The following is a 13,645-nucleotide window of genomic DNA, read 5'->3' on the forward strand; positions in this document are numbered from 1 at the left end:
TTCTTTATCACCCCCTTACATTGTTCTTGCTGATGTGAGAATACACATTCTTCTCCCTACACGTTATACAGTTAACTCTTGGTTCCACAGCATGTGTAGAGACTCAGCAGAGCTGTCCATCAAAAAGAGAAAGGGTTCATACTATACTATGACTTGCCTTCTCAAGATAACCCTAAAGCACTGATAGCAAGAAGGGATCATTGTTCCCACAGCAGAGCCGGGAGTTCTGACTTGAGCTATTGTGTATCCTCGTGCAAGGTCTGGGAAATTTGAGCACATTTTATTGAGAAGGAGAGGCTCTGAGCTTTGAGACTCCACTTTATTTGGCACGGTGGGTTTTTTTGAAGCTTCCACATGCTGGACTTTGAACTTCCCCTTTGACAGCAATCAGACAGGGGTGGAAGAAACCTTGAGCAGATAAATCTCTTTGACGGACAGTATCTTTAGCAGAGGCATTCTCAGGTTTCAAATACAGCTCCAGAGGTTCTCTCTCTGAGGACTGCACTGTTATGCACTGAGAAGGCTGCACATGACCTAGAGGGCTATGCCAGTGGGAATTTTAACTCCAACCCCACAGGCCAGAAGTAGTTGAAATGCACCTCACAGGTTCTTGCTGCTGGTGGTTGAGCATCAGACCAACGCCCTCTCTTCTTAGAAGTGTTAGAGGAAAACAACAGGGAAGACACTGTGGACAAATAAAATGGGAAATCCTTACTCTTGCCCTAAATGATTTGCAAGGTGTAGAAAGGACTTTAAACAAAAGATTACTTAGTAGGCACACTTTAAGAACTAAAAGTAAATGTAACTGGTTGTATTATAGTGCAAGAATGGGGCAAGAACTAAGACCAGGCCCAGAAGCACATGTAAAAGTTCTAACAATAGTTGAAAGATATCTGAGGAGGTCTGCCCTGGTGACCTGCTGAAGTGTGCTTCTCTCTGAACAGTGATTTTTATAAATCACACAAGCTGCATGGTTTTGACTTTTGAGTGAGTAGTTTTCTTAAAGATCAATATCCAGACAGCACAATGGGTCAGAGCAGCACGTCACGCAAAACCCAGTGATGCTGGTAAAGTTACCCTGGCTGCTTTTGACTTTGTCAGCTCAAGGGACCAGATACATCCTCTGCATATGGTGCAAGACCAGAGGAAAACCCACCCTCCTGTTCTCCACCAACATATTCGCCAAAATATCCTCTTTTAGCTCTGAATTAAAAAAAAACCCAGAAACAAACCTTCATGAACAAGTAGAAAATGCAATTTTTCTATCTGGCAGCTCTGTTCTAAAACTGGAAAAAGGAGCAGTTACTTGAGCCAAAGCATTAAAAACAAGCAATGATGCAGAGCAGATCCTGTAATACCTTACACGTCTTTCACATTTTGATACGTTTGGTATCTAAGCATCTGGTTTCATTTATAGACATGTATAAATGCTGACTTCAGGCAGATTCCCTTCAGAACAGAATTTGACCAGAGATGCAGATTGCAAACAACCATTTTATGGCTGATGGAAGAAACAGAAAAGGTCTGGGCAATCCAGATGCAAATGCTCTGCTCGAGCGTGTGGCAGTGAAAGGCCAGAGTAATTACAGACACATTAGGTCAGGGCTGAGGTACAATGGAGGAGCTGTGGAGAAATTCTGCAACACCACTGCCTCTCATTTTGCGTTCCTTAATCAATATAATTCATCCATCACTTACTTTCTTAAGACTGCAATCTTTCTAGAAAACGAGAGAGCTGAAAAAAAGCCATCTGACTGCAAAAGGAGGCTGCATATGGCCAATATAGCAGCTGATGGAAAAATCAATTCCAACAGCCCGGCAGGTTAGAAGAACTGTGCCTCATAAAAGTCTGTCTTGCTTTCTCAAATCATGATGTTGCTATGGTTTGGGGCAGGTTTATGGGGTGAGAAGGAGGAGGTGTACAGGCTGTGGGCTGTTATTAAAAGTCCCCTAAGCACAGCTCAGGCTCCAAGGCAGGCATGGGAAGGCTCTCAACCCGCGGCTGGAAGCATTACCTCGTTTTTCGGTGGTGATCACCGTGGCTTCCAGGGGCTCCCCCCAGCCCTGCCTGGTCTTGGCAGATGTCCTGAAGATGTAGGCTGACTCCGGGGTGAGGTCTGTGGCCGTGAACTGCCGCACTGTCGAGCCGACCTCCACCGTGGTGAACTTGTTGGGGCTGCTGCTGGCCAGGCGATAGGCGACCTGGTACCCTGCAAGCACAGCACCAGCCAGAGAGGGGGAAAGGGTGAGCTGCTTTTACTAGCAGGGACAAAAGAGCACCAGAACTATTAGTTTACCATAATTACTTATTTGAGATCAGAAGAAAGTAATTTACTTCCTTTGCTGTTGTAAAACTCTGCTCCACAGCAGATGCCATAGGCTACAAGGGAAATCACACACAGCGGTGCTCACAAGGGCCTACTGAACGTAACTGCCACAAAACCCATTTCACATTCCATCCTTTATACCAACAAGATGCAAAACCAGTTTAATCTTTCCTGAGCATACTGGTACCTTTTTGGAAATCAAAGGAACAAACAGAGCTGGTGCAATATGTCACCTGGTTGAGGCGGTTCAAGGCAACACTCCAGTTTCACCTTTCCACCCCAGCACACGTGTGCATTTGTGTGCACCGACACTCAGGGGTTGTTCTGCCCTCTCACAGTTTCAGCACTGGCTCAAACTCAAGGTTCTCTAGCTGCAGCTCCAGCAGTTGGATTGCCCAAACTGTGCAGTCTTATCAACCAGTCAAGGTTTGTTCCTCCTTTCTGCATTTTCTTTTTCCCCAGCTCTCCCACGCCCCTGCAACTGTGCACTGGGGCCAGAACTGCCAATAAACCCACCCTTCTTCTGTCATTCAACACCGCTGCCCTTGCCCACAGTCCAAGGAGCAGCCTGCAAGCTGTGTGGTCCTGTTTCATCCATGCAGCTCTCAATAGTCAATTCTGCTGATGATGCCTGTGAGTGATAACCCGCGTTCCACCCTGTCTGACAATCAGGAGCTCATAGTTTAGCCCGTGTTATTAATGACTCGATTGTGCAAGGAGGGCTTCCAGGGTTCTCACGCACCACTAAGCAACAACCATCCCCCAAAGAGGGTCTGCCAAATGTTCAAATCCGTTCTGTAAACCCAGCAATTGAATCAGGCTCTCACTTCTGGAGCTCGGTGGTAACTTCCAGTCCAGCAGCTGACTTCCAAAATCAATTAATACCAGAACCGATGCGGGGTTTTATTGCCCGAGCTGAATGTACGATTAAACGCTTCATGGAGTTAAACAGGGCAGAGGGCAGCCAACAAATCCAAATCAAACCAGCTGAAAACAAAACAGTCATGACAGAGTTCTGCCAACCCTCTGCTCGTCTTGCGAATGACAAAAGGGATCCGCAGCACCTGAGCCATCCCTTTCTCACGGAATTAATATCCCAGCTAGAGTTTGAACTCCCACCACATTTTGGCTGTAACAAGACCAAGGAGAGCCAAACCCGGCATGCTTCATTCAGGAAGGCCAGTGCATGAAATCTTACCTATGGCTATTAGACAAAACTCAGTGACATTTATTTCCCACTGTGAATATGCAACAATTGCCACGTGCCCAAAGTTCCTGCAGCCCCTGGAATGAATGCCACTGGCGTGTGGTGCACTCTATCATAAACAGTGGAATTTAATTGGGATACAGATGGTATTAATTTTGTTGTGCTGACTCTCACAGTGCCACTGACAACGCACCACTGCATCCTTGTCCTTTCTTCTCTGGCAGATGCTCGGGGATGTGGGGCAACAGCCATTGCTGCTTCACATGGAACAATTTGACTGCACCAACACCTTAATAATGTTTTAACTTGGTCAGCCCTGCACTGGTTAGTCAGCTGGACTTAATGATCTTTGTAGGTCCCTTCCAACTGAAATAGTCTATTCTAATGTAATAAAAAAAAAAAGTGGCCTGACTTTTCAGAGCTCCTGAGCATGCTTAGATCCCAGCAAAGTCTGAGGGTCTTACCCTTTCAGCATTTCATTTTTCCACCTCCAAATTACCTCCTTTTATCCATGGGACTAGCTCTTCCATTACTGGTCCAATATATTCCACTGAAGTATTTCTGTGCCTTTAATACTGTAATATTTTGATCTTTTTTAAAGTCTACAGAAAGACAGAGAGCAATGGGGAGAAGGAACTGATACATATGATCTTTTTTGTTTATACTGATGTGAGGAATGTGGGAGTGAAAACCCCAGTGCAGAATCTTAACAAGGAGGAAAAATAGTCAAAGAAAAGCACTGGGGAAAATTTTACAGCAGCAGGAAAGATGAAGGGAGAAGCAACTAAGATGGCTAAAGAAGCTTGATAAAGGGACATAAGACGTAAAGAATAAGACCTGGAGGGAAACAGAGAATATTAAAAGAATAGAAAAGTTGATTTATCTAGTCATTAAAAGATAAGTATGATATCTGGGACATATCCTTGTCAAGCAATTTCCTCTCTTTTCTAAACCTTTGTAAAATATAACATGTAGTTAAAATGTAAGGAGGGAATAAAAAGATAACTATTTACTGCTAAATGGTGGTACTCGTGCTGGAAAGCCAATTACAAACACACTCAGATTAGGCAAAGGAACACATATCTAGGCCATTATAATATCTTACACAAGAGTGGGTCCATGGCTAGTGTAAAAACTAATTTAGCCATGAGAAAGAGGAAATCACTTGTCACAGCCTGTCTCTCTGACATGCATCCCTGTGAAAAACAGCATCAGCTCTCACTGCCCTCTCCTACCTCTGCCGTGTTGTCTGACAGACTGGGTAAATATCTATTTTCCTGGATATCTCAGGCAGAGTTTACACAATCAGAGCTGTCACCTTTACAGATTTCCTAAGAAAATCAACACTTCCATGGGTCTGATTTTAAGGTAGATAACCAAATTCTACACCTGAATTCATCTCGCTCTTATTGCTACCTACAACCCACCTAAGAGACACCCAGCATTGCATTTTGATCCCCTGCATCCCCTATTACACAGTTTGGGACAGCCAGGATACAGACTGACAAAAAAAGCACAATTTTTACTTTTTCTGAGTGGCACAGAAGACTCAGCATTTAAACTACAGCTTGGATAATAACTGGGGCTAACACAAGATCAAAAAGATAAAATTATTAAGTTGATGAATTCAGCAACAAGGGATGGGAGAAGAAAGGAAATGTTAAGTGAAATCAAACAAGGCAAATCAATAGAGGTAAATGGAAAGTGTTCAAAGAGAAATTAATGTATGCTTGAGGGCTGTAAAAGGCAATTGCTGTAGTGGAGGAATAAGCAGCTTCCTTTCCTTACTAGATTACGACAGTAAGATGTTGCAGATATCTTAGAATAAAAAAAAAATAAAAAATCAAGTGTTATGAATGAAAGTCAAATCTTTAAAAGGTGATCAGAGGAAACTTTTCGGGGAAAGGAATATCTTACAGAACATGAAGTATCTGGATGGCCAATAAGAGGAATTCATATTATTTTCTTAATTTTTTCCCCATATAGCATCAGATCCCAAATCTCTGCTGCTATTGGGAATGCTGCCATTCACCAGGCCAAACATCACAAAAAAAACCCCCAAAAAATCCCTTAAAGTTCAACTCTTCAAGAATTTATTCATTCATTGAACCCAGGTGGTTTTTTTTTTTTCACTTTAGCATCTTTCTGAGTACTTTTTGCACAACTACAAGCAGTTCCACGAGCTACACTTTCTCAACCCAATAAATGGCAACAGTCTGAACTGCCTGTGAAATGTTAGGTCACCGTAACACAACCGGTGGATTCCCCAGAGCAAACAGGCGGGAGGATGCCAACACACCATGAATATCAAAAAGCTTTCAAGCTCATCACCACACAAAAAGCCCTTCAGAACTGACAGCACCCGCCCGTGCAGGCCACGGTGCTGCAGAGATACAAACACTTATTAATTTGTCACACGACTCGGGGAAAGGCAAACGATCCTGGGAGGTTACGGGCGGAGCAGCAATCCCGTTTGTTGCCTTCCCTGCTTATCTGTTTTAGGGCCAGCGGGTGTGCAAATGCAGCCTGGGATCAAAATAGGAATTTGCAAACATGGCTTACATCCAATTTCGGTTCTAATTCTCGGTGGAGTTCTTACACTTTTTTTCGCAATAAAGCTTCAGGTAAACGCTAAATACCAGGGTACCATGAGGAATACTAACCAGGGCCCGGGAGGATGCAGGTTAAGCTCTCGTTTTCAGGGGAAGCTCATAGCTTGAAGTGCACATATGCACATTAATGCATCATTTATCTTTCATAGTATTTGAAGGAACTATGTGGGTGCTGGCTGAACTGAGTGCAGAAAAGAAGACAGAGTGAAGCCTCAGATGGTTACCATAACACTCCCAAAAGGAGAAAGGGAAACATCTAACAGTCTTCCACAGTAAAATATTTAAACAAACAAACAAGTGGTTTTTTCCCTCTTGGCGCCTGCCAGTATTTCATCCTGCTAATCTCTCTCTGAAATGCTAGAGCGTGTTTTTATATAGATTACAAAAATGTTAGCTGCAAAGGTGCATGTATACTCAGAGGACAAGGCAAGCAGAGCAGGAACATTAGTTCAAAGGCTCTCTATATAAGTTGCTCTTGCAACGCAAGTGGTTTTTCTTTCCAACCCCAAGAGTGAATAGAAGGGCACTGCACAAAATGAGTTCACTTATTTTTCCCAATAACTCTACTTCGATGCACTTGACCCGGGGTGGGTCACAAGGTGTTTTGGAAGTTCATTATAAAAATGAGATTTAAAAAGTGAACGGGGAAAAAAAAAAACAACAAAATTTGCAACCTTTCCTTAGAATGCTACATATTGAGGTGTTATCTATTTTTGAAGCACAGCTCACTTCTTAGGAGAGATCACAGAAGTACCCAGCATGAGCAATTTTCACTTTTCTCTCTGCCATTGGCAGGTAACTACTTCCTCCAGGAACCTCAGTATTTCTACCATGGAAAAAAATGAAAGAGTGGGAACTGCTGAATAAAGACAATGGACTTCAAAGTGCACTGGAGGAACTGGCAGGTAACACCCCCCTGGGAAGGAATTCAGGTTTGCTGACCTGAAGAGACCAAAAAAAAAAAAAAAAGGTACAACAATTCCAACAGAGACAAAAGATGTTAAGAGGCCAATATGTTTGCATTCAGAGCTCACTAATGACCTGAAAATCAAAATTGAATTGGACAAAAGTTGAAACAGGACAAAGGTTTAAGGGAGTGTATAAATAGACAGCACAGGCACATAGGGACAAAAACAGAACAGCTAAAGGGCAAGGTGAGTTATAACCTTAAAGGCATCAAAAGCAATGAGAAAGATTTTATAAATACATTAGAAATCTGAGAGAGAGGAGGAGGACAGGTCAAACAGTGGGAAGAAAAGATAAGCACAAGACAGGTGAGGCTGATACCTCCATTCCTTCATTTTCACACACAACAGAAAGTTGATGCTGACTAGAGACTCAACACAAATCAAAACTGACAACAATATAAGTAGGGATGTAGGCTAGAATAGAGAGCAGGTTAACAAATATTTAGTTAAGCTCGATGTAATCAAGTCAGAAAGGCCTGATGAAATTTGCCCTGCAGTGCTTATATAACTAGAGGGAGCCATCTCTGAATAATTAGCTGTTCTCTTCAAGATCTTGCAGATGACAGGTGACATCCCAAAATGTTACAGAAAGGCAAACAGACTACACTGCCTTTTAAAATGAAGCAAGACCAACTAGAGGAATTATGGACAAATCTAACTCAAGTTCAATACCCAGAAAGATCCTGGAAAAAAAAAAAAAGAGTCAATATACAAGTATCCATGAGGATAATAATGTGCTAAGGAACAGCCAATATCTGTTTGATTGGAGCAAATAATAAATATCAAATAATCTGTTTTCCATTTTGACAGTGTAATTGGCCATGTGGGAAGAGCAGATATGATCCACATTGACTTTGAGTAAGACTTTAATATGGTTGCACACAGTCCCATCAAAAGCAAACAAGAGAAATAAAATCTAAGAAAAATACTGCACATTTTGAGATGATTAAAAAAAGAAAAAGTAAAAAAATGTTGTAATCAATGATTTGCTAACAACCTGGGAGGATGTATTAAGTAAGCTCTCATGAGACCTCATGAATGAGTCTGGTTCTAATACTTTCATTAATGGCCTGGCTGATGGAATTGCCAGTCTGCTTGCAAACTCCAAAAATGACACCAAGCTGTGAGTGGCTGTGTGCACTTTAGAGGACAAGAGTGTCATTTAAAGAGATCTTGGTAACGAAGAGAAATGGTCTGGAATCAGTGAGATGAAATTCAATAAAGGCATCTGTGAATTAACTTAAAGAGAAAAAGCTTAATGTACTTGTAAAGGAAGGACTGGTTGACCTGGAAGTGTACTGAGGAAAAGGGCAGGAATTAATAGTGGGACATAAACCTGCTCAGTTACACCATCAGTGTAGTCAAGGACTGCATGAAGTATACTGGGATGTATTACTGGGAATGGACTGTGAAAGTCATTGGAAACAATGACAGACACTAAACATGCCAAAGATTTTTTAAGGGACACCCTCCCCCTTTCATTCCAACCCTGCATTTGTACGATTTTACCATCAACATAATGGCAGTGAGTAAGAACCAGCTGAGGGAGGATGCACTGCACAAAGAATTCTGCAAAGACAAAATAAAAGAGAGTTCCTCCTCCACCAAGCTTGCAACTTCAGCAAATGAGGCTGACAAAGTGCAGCAATGTGAGAGGTTGGAACACAGTTGGGGGAGCGAAGTGTCTTTTGTGCTTTCTCATCATTTCTATCAAATGAATTTTTTTTCTCCTTAACCACATCCTGTGATTCAAATCCCAATCTCTGCTGAGAGCAAGTTCTAGGCCACACAGTTCCTTAAAAAAAAAAGCAACAAATCAAACCCACAAGACAACCTGGAAGCCAATCTTCCTTGAGCTGCAGAGAAACCCTGCATGGATCCATCTCTGGCAGCTCACTGCTGCCAAGCTTCACACAGACTCTTCCTCGTGCTCAGAAAATCCTGCAGTGTCTGCCTTTGGATGCCATTTGATGACTTTCCTGCATCTTCAGGTGCCAGGATCACTTTGGTAAGTTACACACCTGAGCAAACACTTCGAGTTCTGGACACCAGATCTAAGCCCAGTGCAGGACCAGTCCTGTATTTAAGGGATGCCACCAATGCAGGAGCATTTTAAGCAAGTGCCCTCTACCCAGCAAGGGAGGCTTTAGGAAATACTGCTAAAAGCCTACACATGAACCTGAATGGGCAGTGCAATTAGAAGCAGAAAGGTCTGTCAGATTGAGAACTAGACAAAAAACCAAAAGCTTTTGCTTCTGTTTTTAGAATTGAGACAAAAATCTTTACTCACCAGCTAGAACTACGGTAAAATGTGTTTAACATCAGCAGAGAACACAAAATTCCTGGGTAACTATGAACTACATTAATTTTAGAGGTAGCAATGGATTCTTACATTATAAAAGTCTTCATGTTTTAAGTACAAGTAGTGGCTGGTGAACATATTGCCAAGGTAACCTAAGAGTTACGAGAGCAGGAAGCTGAGAAGGTTTTTCACAAATTCCTGTCGTGCCTTGCTGCCTCTCATGTCCTTGATGAAAAGCCAAATATGATTTAACTCCTTGTGACCTGTCAGACAGTATTATCCAAAGGAAGCAATAAAAAGGAAGCACACATGATACTGAAACATCAGGCATGCCCGGCAAGGGTGGGGAAAATCCAGGTCTCCAGGCAGTTTACCCAGCAGTCAGCCAGACAGGTTACCAACCCAAATGCATATGGGAAGAGGGATGACATTCAAACACAGTGCCTGAATGATACCAAATTCTGGCTCAAGAAAACACAAACCATGGAGCCACACAGACTTTTCTCCTCACCACAGTCTCGCAGCTGACACCGACATATTTTCTTTTCTTTAGGCCACAGATTTGCTTATGTGCAAGGGGAAGGAAAACTCAACGGCTGCAGCTTGCTCTGGTCTCCAGCCCTCTCCTCCCAGCCCAGGGTTTGCTGCTCCATCTTACCCAGAATGATTCCATTGGGCTCCTCTGGTGGCTGCCAAACAATCCGCACGGATGTCAGCCTCACCTCGGGGAACACCAGCCTCACGGGGGGGCCAGGGGCTGGAAAGAAAAACAGAGATCATGGCAGCAAGGATTGTATGTTAGAGGGATTACAAGTGTTCTGCTCACCCTGTACAGAATTACAGCCCAGGCTGTAGATCCCCAGTAAGTAAATGGTTGGGAGCACCTATGCATGTACATAATATAAATTTATTCTGAGGAGTCCTGTCCATGGCCAATGTCTCCAACACTCAGGAATACCAAACATGACACAGAATCAGTGCACCTTACAGTGTTTTTCTACTGCACCAGGAGCTCTGAACCCTGAATGATTTTTCTCACAGCAGCATCACCACTGGTGTAGCTGAGAACATACTATAAAGCAAGCCACTGAGCTGCCTTTACAGAATTATATAGCTTAATCCACTTCATACCTGTTGGAATTGAATAATATCCCCTCTCTGTGTCATCAGCACTGGCTTTGAACTGCTTCCTGACATAACATTTGCATCTTAAACACTTAGGTGTGAGCAGGAGAACCCGAGGCAGGTGAGACGCACATTAACACAGGCTGTGCTGACCATCCCGGGTCCACGAGGTGAGGAGATGCTAATTCATACATTAGCATCCACGAAATTTCCCCTTCAGCACAAATTCCACCTGCATTACTCCTGGTGATACTTTTAATTAAGTCGAGCCCAGAGGAGACACAACATATTTATGTCAGGGGTATGGAGATGGAAGAACAATTTGTTTCATTTGCCAACATGCACTTAAGGAGGGAACTGCTATAATGGGGTTATCCAAAACAAACAGTTCTAAGTATTTCTCATTACAGCCCAATATGTACATTTCATGGAGTGCTTTTTCTCTCCCTGAAGAGTTCTGCTAACAGTAATTTTTCTAATTTTTCCTTTCATAGAGAAGCCAGGTCCCCACACAGGCAGTATGCTAAGAAAAAGGCTAAAAAAATGTCAGGGAGCTGCTGTCCCTGTTCTTGTCCCTTCCTGCTCCTACTCCTTTCTTCCCTGCACAGAAAATGTTTCGTTAAGCCAGATGTGGGAACGTTTTCAGCCCAACCAGAGTACCTTAATGAAGTTGTTAGTAGAAACCAATGTTTATTCCTTTACTATTGAGAAAAATTTCGATGCAAAAGAGAGAGACTTAAATAGAAGCCTCCCACACTGATACGAATCTATTTATTCCTGAAAAGGTAATGAAACTAAAACTAGTTTTAGCATCCACAAAGGCAAAAATATTTTAAGTGCTGAACTAAATTTCTGTAGAATTCCATCATCAGGAATGCTCCCACCACACCAGTGTGCCCAGGGAGCACTGGGGCAAGGGGCTTGCTTGGGTTCCTTCAATACATCCAACTGCACTGGGAAGCCTCTGAGCTTATGGGAAGCGCTGGAGGCAGCTGCAAAAGGAAGCTGGTATGATCATCTTCCAGGGTCAATGTCTTATTCTTTTTGGGAAAAAAAAAAAGAGAATGGATTACTGAAGTTGCAAATGCCATCTTTCTCCTTCAGTCCAATCAGACCCAGATTTGTTTATTGCTTTCAATTGCAGCACTCTTTTTTATTTTTTTAGCATGATTGAACTTCAATAAGAATTTATAATTGGGCTCTAAAGTTGTTTTCAATACAAATTATCTACACCAAGCTTCAGAGTTCAATTTTGTAAGTTTTTTTCCTCTTCACTAGCTGCAGGGAAGGAGCCCATGACCAATGGAATAGTGCTGAGTTATCCTATGTATGGCTGAAGTCCTTTGGGATCAAAGTTGGAAAAAAAATCCCCCCCAAAATCCAAGCAGCCTTAGAGTAGTTGTCAGCTACACTTGCACCACTAAAACAAAGCAGTGGTAAAAGGCTGGACCAAGTAAAATGGTTGTTTTGGTGACCTTGGAACTCACCATCATCCTTGGTTCTCTCTATCACTGCAGGAGAGCTGGGGACTCCATCCCCAATCCGAGTGAACGCCAACACCTGGATCTCGTAGAGGACGAATTTCCGCAGGCCGGAGAGCAGGACAGACTGGGTGTGGTTCCCTCTCACTGTCTGGCTCTTTGGTTCAGAGTCCAAATCTTTTGCTTTGAAAAGTATCTGCAGGATAAACGCGGACGAAATACAGAAGGAAGGAGATTGTTGCACGAGGACCGGAGAGAGAGACACGCATTTTAGATTCCTCCTTTTCACACAGTGTAAAATGAGATTATATTCACCTCTCACTCCTTTCAAAGACAACACATTTTCTGTATCTTCTCCAGCTGACTTTGGAATAGTATGAATATGCAACAGGTGAATATTATATAACAAATATAACAAAATAATTTCCTGTTAATGCATTAAAAATCAAATAAATGTGAAACTCCATACCTTGTACCCCAGGATGAGACCATTCTGCTCAGACTCGGGGACTGCAGCCCACGTCAGCAGGATCTGGGTGGAACTCACGGCTTCAGCAGTGACATTCTCAGGAGGAGCAGAGGGAACTGGAATAACATGGCATTACCAAAGAGCAGAAATAGGTAAGACAGATCAGATCATTTTGCTCCATCTGCTTAGGATTCTCCCAGACTCCCACAGAAGAGTATTCAGACCCAAAAAGACTGGAATACGTTCTAGACAACCCCTTCTCCTCTTGTATTCATTCTACATCATCTTTATATTTCAGCCTGTCTCACAATTTCTTGCCAGTTCATCTCAGAAATGACAATGTTTGTAAAGAGCTAAACATTAATACTTTTCAGTGTCTACAGACAGACAGTAAATATTGACAGCTAAGAATAAATTTCAAGCTCTATATATTTGCAGTAATTAGAACCAAGTTTAAATTGCTGGACTTCTCCAGAAGTCTATCTCCTAGTATTTCTTTCCCACACATTTTATTTCCCTATGCCAAAAGCTGGAAATCTTTCTGAATGGGAGTTTATCTTATAGCACGATCTGTTTTAACAAGAAGTTTTACGCCATCCTGGCTTCCTATATTATCTGAAAGGAAATTATAGCATCTTGTCTGGAGCTAGCAATAATTTCCCCCACTGGATTGCACTCCCAGTTCAGTAAGAAGTTCTTTAACCTCTGAGCCTCTTGATGATGTGAGAGCACTCAACATTTGCAATACCTCAATTACAGACGGATACATTAACACGAGGTGTATTTTCAGGGATTGATACGGTGTCAATGAGAGATGCCTATTTCATTTATGTTGCAAAATCGGCTCTTATGAAACCAGAAACATCATTAGAACTGATGGCACAGGAACACTGTAATTTTCTCTGACTCCAGAGAAGAGCAAACTTGCATTTTCCCCGTGCCATTAAAACTCGGAGAGCTGCAGAACCACACAACTGCAGGCTTTTGCAGGCAAGCCTAATAGCATGTCACGTTATGCAAGCAGGATCTGAGGTTATTTTTAAGAGTTCACATTTTATGCTGCCCTTTCGCATTCTTTCCCTGTGGCATTTCCAACATCTGAAGGGTACAATCTTTTCTAAAGCCTGATACACCTGTCAGACCTCAAGAGAACA

General features: G+C 42.5%; 1 protein-coding gene across 1 annotated transcript in view; it reads right to left on the reverse strand.

The window, feature by feature from the left end:
* The window catches only part of SDK1 (sidekick cell adhesion molecule 1), a gene marked incomplete at its 5' end in the record, with an annotated part of 210,307 nt that overhangs the window by 64,155 nt on the left and 132,507 nt on the right, over positions 1 to 13,645 (reverse strand). Inside the window, 4 exons of the mRNA XM_039381463.1 lie at positions 2,016 to 2,210; positions 10,075 to 10,173; positions 12,029 to 12,218; positions 12,492 to 12,607. Of these exons, the coding sequence (XP_039237397.1) occupies positions 2,016 to 2,210; positions 10,075 to 10,173; positions 12,029 to 12,218; positions 12,492 to 12,607 (600 nt within the window). The remainder of the gene's footprint in view (positions 1 to 2,015; positions 2,211 to 10,074; positions 10,174 to 12,028; positions 12,219 to 12,491; positions 12,608 to 13,645) is intronic.

This window comes from Pipra filicauda, unplaced genomic scaffold (genome assembly GCF_003945595.2).
Source record: "Pipra filicauda isolate LSUMZ 115617 unplaced genomic scaffold, ASM394559v2 scaffold226_size1812527_pilon, whole genome shotgun sequence".
Lineage (NCBI taxonomy): Eukaryota > Metazoa > Chordata > Aves > Passeriformes > Pipridae > Pipra > Pipra filicauda.